The sequence below is a fragment of the Austrofundulus limnaeus genome, unplaced genomic scaffold (genome assembly GCF_001266775.1).
Source record: "Austrofundulus limnaeus strain Quisiro unplaced genomic scaffold, Austrofundulus_limnaeus-1.0 Scaffold48, whole genome shotgun sequence".
Taxonomy (NCBI): domain Eukaryota; kingdom Metazoa; phylum Chordata; class Actinopteri; order Cyprinodontiformes; family Rivulidae; genus Austrofundulus; species Austrofundulus limnaeus.
This window is the reverse complement of record NW_013952450.1, coordinates 2436386-2444242: the sequence shown is the minus strand read 5'-3', so window position 1 is coordinate 2444242 and position 7857 is coordinate 2436386. Positions and strand designations below refer to the sequence as shown.

At 35.9% G+C, this 7857-nt stretch overlaps 1 protein-coding gene across 4 annotated transcripts in view; it reads left to right on the top strand.

Moving 5' to 3' along the window:
* Positions 1-7857, top strand: part of LOC106517431 (protein tyrosine phosphatase receptor type H) — a 17431-nt gene that overhangs the window by 7049 nt on the left and 2525 nt on the right. Inside the window, exons 1-15 of one of the 4 annotated variants that reach the window (XM_014008275.1) lie at positions 17-38; positions 210-461; positions 624-875; positions 1004-1255; positions 1516-1773; positions 1953-2177; positions 3033-3290; positions 3380-3473; positions 3572-3622; positions 3740-3821; positions 3955-4045; positions 4140-4216; positions 5247-5381; positions 5674-5799; positions 5942-6102. In XM_014008275.1, the coding sequence (XP_013863729.1) occupies positions 1647-1773; positions 1953-2177; positions 3033-3290; positions 3380-3473; positions 3572-3622; positions 3740-3821; positions 3955-4045; positions 4140-4216; positions 5247-5381; positions 5674-5799; positions 5942-6102 (1427 nt within the window). In that variant the 5' untranslated portion in view covers positions 17-38; positions 210-461; positions 624-875; positions 1004-1255; positions 1516-1646. Of the gene's footprint in view, positions 1-16; positions 39-209; positions 462-623; positions 876-1003; positions 1256-1515; positions 1774-1952; positions 2178-3032; positions 3291-3379; positions 3474-3571; positions 3623-3739; positions 3822-3954; positions 4046-4139; positions 4217-5246; positions 5382-5673; positions 5800-5941; positions 6103-7857 lie in introns of those variants that run through there. The other 3 variants (XM_014008273.1, XM_014008272.1, XM_014008274.1) reach the window with 3 other exon arrangements.

The following is a 7857-nucleotide window of genomic DNA, read 5'->3' as shown; positions in this document are numbered from 1 at the left end:
TGCTAAAAGCAGTGGGAATAACATCACTGCAGTTACTGGTAAATGGATTATTTTCTATAAAATAGACCAACTCTATGAACCATAACTTGTCTGAAGTGTCTCACATAATCACAAAAATAAGTTCATACACATCAAACTGTTGTATTGTTTAGGAAACAGACCGTGTGTAAATTTTAACTAACAGCGTCTTCTTCCTTTTTTTATTCCAGCTCCTCTGAACACTGAAGTTTTCAAACCAGTTGAACAAAATGAGACCAGTATAACTCTGCAGTGGGAAAAAGTGGACGGCATCAGCAGTTACATTATTTTCTCAGATGAAAACACGATCAACGAAACTTTATCAGCAGATAATGAAAGATACACAGCATCAAACCTAAAAAGTGCTGAAAGATACAATTTCAGTCTCTTCACTGTGTTTGAATACGCTAAAAGCAGTGGAAATAACATCACTGCAGTTACTGGTAAATGGATTATTTTCTATAAAATAGGGCAAAAACACAACTCACCTGAAGTGTCTCACTTAATCACAAAAATAAGTACACACACGCATTAAACTGTTTTATTTTTTGTGGAACACGTGTAAATTCTTATTAACAATGTTTTCTACCATTTTTTCATTGCAGCTCCTCTGAACACTGAAGTTTTCAAACCAGTTGAACAAAATGAGACCAGTATAACTCTGCAGTGGAAACATGTGAACAGCATCAGCAGTTACATTATTTTCTCAGCTGAAATTGGGATCAATGAAACTTTATCAGCAGATAATGAAAGATACACAGTGTCAGATCTAAAAAGTGCTGAAAGATACAATTTCAGTCTCTTCACTGTGTTTGAATATGCTAAAAGCAGTGGGAATGACATCACTGCAGTTACTGGTAAATGGATTATATTATAGGCCAAAAACACAACTCACCTGAATTGTTTCACATATGCACAAAAACAGGTACACAGACATACACTCTCTCTGATTAACAGTTTCATCTACTTTTTTTTTCCATTCCAGCTCCCTACAACCCTGCAAATTCCGAAGCAGTTCACCAAAATGAGACCAGTATACTTCTGCAGTGGAGCCGAGTAAACAACACCCACAGTTATATCTTTTCATTCAACAATAATGAGACAAACATTACCTCATTGAACGAAACCATACAGCACAGAGTCTCACATCTGGAAAGTGGCACTTTGTATGAATTCAAAGTTTTCGCTCTATTTGACGATGTTAGAAGCAAAGAGACTAATTTTCTTGCAGCTACTGGTGAGATATCTTTCTTTTGATAATATCCACAACATAATCAAAGGCTGATTGGATACACTGATACTTGACAATTGGTTTATTTAAGTATAAATTTATTTAAATTTAAGTTTCAGTTTATGCATAAAGCAAAAGAAAAATGTATTAGATGAATAAGAATTTTAGAAGTGTAGCAGTAAAAGGTTTTAAGCCAAAAATTTTTCACTTGTTTAAATAATGATAAATTATGCTCATCTAAGTTGTGTTTTTGTTTTTTCTTTTAGTTCCTCCAAATGTGTCTTCAGTCAGTGTTACAGAGCGCTCTCTGAACAATGCAGTTTTAAAGTGGGAGAAACCAACAAAAAATTGGGCGTACAACCTTACAGCTAATGGCACTGGTGTATCGATTACACCGATGGATCGAGGAGATTCTGTGTCATACAGCGTGTCAAACCTCCTACCTGGAACTCTGTATACATTCAGTGTGATCACAACGTTCTCTGGACTCAAAAGCACTCCTTATAATGGTTCCTTCACAACAAGTATGTTTAAAGATTTTTTAAATAAACTCTTGAGATGTCTTTGCTTTTGAAAAATTACTCAATTTGTTAGGGCCAAACAGGTCTTTTGTTTATTTAAGCCATCATTATTATTATTGGGTTATGTACCAAATGTAAAAAATAAAAACTTGTCTTGGAATAATTTCCTCTCTCTATTCTAGAAATAAACTGTGAGAGTGTAACATGGAAGGTCACCAACAAATCAATCCAAGGAACAGTTGAAGGCTTGTTCTCAAATGCATCTGCCTCTTATAATGCCAACATTCACTACAGTTCTGCAGACAAAAATGTGTTATTTACTGGTCTCTATCCTGGTGCAACTTATGAGATAAATCTTATGTATGAAAATCTTCAGCAGTGTGTAAACAACCCCAAAGTGACAATTAGTAAGTACTACTCTTTCTGACATATTGTTTCATTTATATATATATATATATATATATATATATCAGTCTGTATGTTAAGAACAAAGCTATTTTTGTCAAGAGATAAACTTGTTGCAGTTTAAAATGTCATAATGTGCCGTTAGCTCATTAATGTAAATAACTAGCTCCAAAAGAAGCAACATTTTGATAAAGTAAAACACTAGTGGTTTCAGCTACATTGTCCAAATTCAAGATGTGTTTAATTATTTGTTAAAATCTCGTCACCTAAAACAACAAAAGCAGCAAGTCTTACTTTATAAAATCTGTAAAGCAAAAGAGATTTACAGCTTAGTGACATTACCACTCAACCATTCTTACAAATAGTCTAACCGATGTCTGTCAATTTARTGACTGTTGCAATTAATCACTGAGATTATTTTTATTTTACCATTATTTAACCAGGCAAATSCCATAAAGATCACAGAGCTCTTTTGCAAGGGTGACCTGGGCCTGAAGGTGACCTGTTGTACATATTTTTGGGCTGTGGTGGAAACCRGAGYACCCAGAGAAAACCCACAAGCACAAGGAGAGCATGCAAACTCATGCTGTGAGGTGTCACTGATAACCTCTTGTGCTGCCAATTCTAGCTACAATAAGACATCAATCCCACAAAATAATAGTTTTTATTATGAATTATATTTAAAAAAGCAGGTGAACGTGATATTTGAATTTAAATCAAACTGTCAGAAGTATAAATAAATCRCACTTTTCGTGCCATTTGTATTAACATTGTATTTTCATTGGTTGTTTTGTTCTATTTATTATCAGGACTGAATGTGTGACTGAAGCTCAGTTTTCTTTGTTTAAATCATACAGTTCCTCCTTTGTTAAGTGGTCACTGTGAATACTTGGATTCTGGTTATTCTGCTCTTATAAGATGGATTGAAACAGCTGGTGTGTGGACGCATGTCATGGTTAACATAAGCAACCAGTTTAAAATAATTCATGGAGGAGAGTTGGACGTTGTCATAAACGAGCTTCAACCTGCCAAAACATACAAAGTGTCTTTAGTTTCAGTGTCTGGGGACAGACATTCTTATCCATTTTTTTTCAACTGCAAAACTGATGACAGAGGTGAGTAAAGGGCCTAAACATGTTTAGTTTTGTACTTTAATAAATCTACATGCCCTAAATGATTTTATAAAAAAATTTTCCTGTTGCAGGAGTCATTGCAGGTTTAGTGATGGGTATTCTGATTTTTCTTATTCTTGTCTGTGTGGCTGTTTTCCTTTTCCTTAAAAGACCAGATATTATCAGGTTGGTGCTGCTCTCAGTGACAGATTTATAAACATATACTTTACAACTTTAACCTGTCAGTCTTTTAAACAGTGAACCTGTTTGATTTCTTTCCATAGCAGAAAAAAAAAGTTCATTGCTGGATCAAGAAAGGCTGGGACAAAAGGGAAGTGAGTATAACGTCTGCCATCTCTAAACTAGGTTTAATGCATCACTTGGTGCTTTGATGGTTATTTCYGTGGGTTTGTAAATGAATGAAACATTCTGTTTTTGCTGTTTTCTTCCAGGCCTATTTCTATCACTAAATTTCCAGATCACTTCCATCAGTTGAGTTTGGATGAAAACAGAGGTTTCAGTCAGGAGTATGAGGTGAAAAAACACGTGCAAATGTACTCCTTTTCTTCCTTCTCTCCATTTCTAAATGTTTTTACTTTTTCATACTTTACCTTTATTTTTAGTATTGTTTAATTTCACGCTGCATCATTCTTCCACTGTCGCATAGGATCTGGCTCCTGTTGGCACAGATCAGACACACAAGGCAGCGACTCTTCCAGAAAACAAAGCGAAGAATCGATTCACCAACATTCTGCCCTGTAAGTTTGTCCTCTCACTGCTGATGTGTGCTTTAAAATAAGTTGAACTCTCGCAGCAACATGCAGCTTCACTTTTTTTTCTTTTTCATTTCAGACGACTGGTGTCGGGTGAAACTATCTACATCAAGTCCCAATGAGGTCTTAGACTACATAAATGCCAGTTACTTACCAGTAAGTGTAGCATTGTGACSAGAGTTATTCACAAGCTCAGTTGTGTGCTTATTTGATACTCAAACTTGATGTTTTTTTACATTTTCAGTTTTTTWAATTAAAACCAGCAGAATCATTATGACAGATTAAATTGATTTCTACAGCTCCTAGGTCAAAGACTGTATCAGACAATTATTTTTTTATTTTTATGGTCAGAATTCATTTCCATTTAAACACAAAACTATTTAATATTGTACCAGAATCAAATAAAGCAGGTGTTTTACTTCATCTGCTTCATTTTATGACTAACAATAAGTCATCAAATTATCTACTTATAGTCATTTAAAAAAATGAAAAGTTTAACTGTACTGCATTCACTGGTCTCAGAACCAAAATGAGTTGATAAGATTTCGAAGGTTTCAAGGCACTTCCAACAAAAACAACAACAAAAAAATTATATTGTGAAGAACATCTTATGTTAAAGGATGCTGTTAAGACTTGGAACTGTGACAAACTGTGTTAAATATGCCTTTTTTTAAAAAAAGACTTCCTCTTTTTTTTATGTCTAAATGATCACGTTCCTCATTGCTTTTGGCATCAACTCATGGTTCCCGCCAGCTCTTAGTTCTGTATTTAAAAAGATGGCACTTCATGCCAACTAAAATCTTGTGAAATCTCTGATTTAAAAATAAATCCTGAGCATATGTTTTTACTTTGTTTTACAGTAGGCCTAACTGCTGATTTCATCACACCTATAGGTGTGGCTTGGACTTTGTCTTATTATTTCTGACTTCTGCTCTGCTTTTGGACTTTCATTCACGTAGTTACTGTAAATTATGTCAATAAAACTGTGCATCACCTCTTAGGAAAAAAAGGGCAAAAAAGAAAKGGCAAATATGATAATCCATAAGTGTTGACTGTGTGAGGTTTAGTTTAGTTTAAAATGCTCACACTGAGTTAAAAACCAGCAACATGCTGATGTAAGAGCTTTTTTATTTCCATCCAGAACTGTGCAGTTATTTATAAAACATCAATGTCCACTTCTTCTTAGGGCTACACCAGGAACAGAGAGTATATTGCCTGTCAGGGTCCACTGCCCTCCACAGTCAGGGATTTCTGGAGAATGATTTGGGAGCAAAAAATTAAAAGAATTGTCATGGTGACCAACTGCACTGAAGGAGGACGGGTAAGTTCAAATGATTTTATTTACAGACTTTAAAGGAAGTGCTGTTTTTGGTAAAAGTGTTTCACACTAAATGACYCTCCTGACAGAACCCTCACCATTTATCCGAGCTTGGGACCGGCCCTGGCTCCTGAGTGTTAATCCAAAATGCAGCAATGAATTGTCAACTATCTGCTTCTTTAGTTAATGTTTGTCTGAACCATGAACACACAATACTTGGATATGACTTGAGAAAACATAGAAAAAGGATTGTTGCGACTTTTTTATTGTGTTTTTATGGTTTTCTCTCTCCTAGATCAAGTGTGAACGTTACTGGCCTGAAGAGCTGAAGCAGTCGTGCCTTTATGGAGAACTGTTGGTCACTTTAATATCTGAAAGGAAGGTGTCCAACTGGACACTAGGGGAGTTTAGAGTAAAAAATGTACGTAACAACTCCTGATTTCTAAAATATAAGTAGCCTAAATAAATATCCATGAGCAAATAAGGGATTACAGAGCAATATTAACAGTTRGCATCCTGGACATTTAGTAACTCATTTCCTGCTTGAATCCCTTTCTGTACAGAAAAGTAACTCTGAGGAACGCACAGTAAAACATTTCCATTTCACTGCCTGGCCTGACCACGGAGTCCCTCAGTGCACYGAAGTCCTGATCCAGTTCCGAGGTCTGGTGAGGCAGCACATAGAGAGTGACGGGACTAAAGCTCCAACTGTGGTTCATTGCAGGTACAGAGAAAAGTGTGGACAACTAAAACCTGCAGCCGTCACTTGTGGAGTACTGCAGGTTTTCTCGTGTATAATGTGAGCTAAAATATCCCATGAGGAAGAAACAGTATAAGTCTGATACATTTGCTCAATCTTATTATTTATTTAAAAAGAAAAGAAAAGCTGTGTTAAACACTACGTCCACCACATGATTCAGCAGCTAGCAGCACCACATTTTGCAGCCACTGCTCTCTCTCTGTATTTGTTTCCTGTGTGACTTTATCAGTCTCTTCTATGGTTGTGGAGGAATTTTATTCCATTCTTCTTTACAACGTTGCTTCAGTACATTGAGGTTTGCAGATATTTGCTTTCGCACTGTTTCCTTAAAGTGCCTGTGACATACATATCATTTAACTACWAAAAAGGCTTTATATTAAACTTGGCCTTATACACACAATTTTACCCATTTTGTCCCAAAACTGGCATATTTTCTTTTGAACTTGGCTCAGCTGAAATGAAACAGGAAGTGACATCAAAGGGGAACTCTTTAAGAAAGGGAACAACATTGTCTTTGAAACAATATTTGAACTCTGACTCTTTTTTTTAAAATCTCTGATAGTGACTCAAAATAATCTAAAGAAACATCCGATTCTTCTCTAGTCTGTGTTTTCGGCCATTGAAGCAATGCTCTGTTCACATGCAGACATTCTACTTTGACATCACTTCCTGTTACTTCACATGCAGATATCGCAACAACTTTTGATCACAGCAGCTTGGATTGTTTTTTTGCAATATGTTATCAAAGTTTTCTTCCCAAAAATGCATTCGAATTTATGACAAAACATTGATGTCACAGTCACGTTAAGGTCCCACCATAGCATTTTCATCAGGTTGAAGTCTGGACTCTGACTGGACCGTTGCAAAACGTTTTTTTTTTTTGCCATTCTGTTGCAGATTGCTGATGTGTTTAAGATCCGCTTGTTTCATGACCCAGTTCCGAGTTCCAGCTGTCAGACTGATGGTTTCACATTTGACTCTTGGAATATTTTGATTTTAGGTCCTGTGACTGAAAAACAAACCTTAATTGTGACTTTTCTACCACCATAATTTGACAGTTGGTATGAGGTGTTTGTGGTGATTTGCAGTTTGGGGGCAGCTTCGTGGGGCAGTGGTTAGAGCTTTTCCCTCTGAGCTAAATGGTGGCAGGTTCACATTCTGGCCTTTCTGTGTGGTGTTTGCATGCTCCTGTGTATGTATGGGTTTTCTCCTTGTACTCCAGTTTCTTCCCACAGACTAAACACAAACATGTTAGGTTTACTGGTAACTAAACTGTCTCTAAATGCGAGTGAGTGAATAGTTGTTTGTTCAGCTCTTACTTTCCTGCTTAAATTCTACAAGAACAACACGGGCAGACTTAATATTTCAAACACTGCTTTTCCATTTAAATTTCATTTAAGAAAAAGTGACCTGGTGGAATCTGTTGTATGTTTTTCACACTCAACGTTAGATTTAAATAATCGTAGAACCCAGTAAAGACTTTTTTTTAATTACATCCTGATACATAAATCCCTAGAACTGAAAAAGGAATGACATTATTTTCCCCATAACTGTAGTTTTACTCCTTTCAGGTGACAGTACAATTCAGAAGATGCTAGCAGAAATGGAAACATAGCGTTTAAGTATAAACAAAGATGACGTCATTCTTTAATAGTTTTTGCCTGATAAAATTTGCAAATCAAGTTTCTGTGGTTGTGGATTGTTTGAGTGGATTGTTTC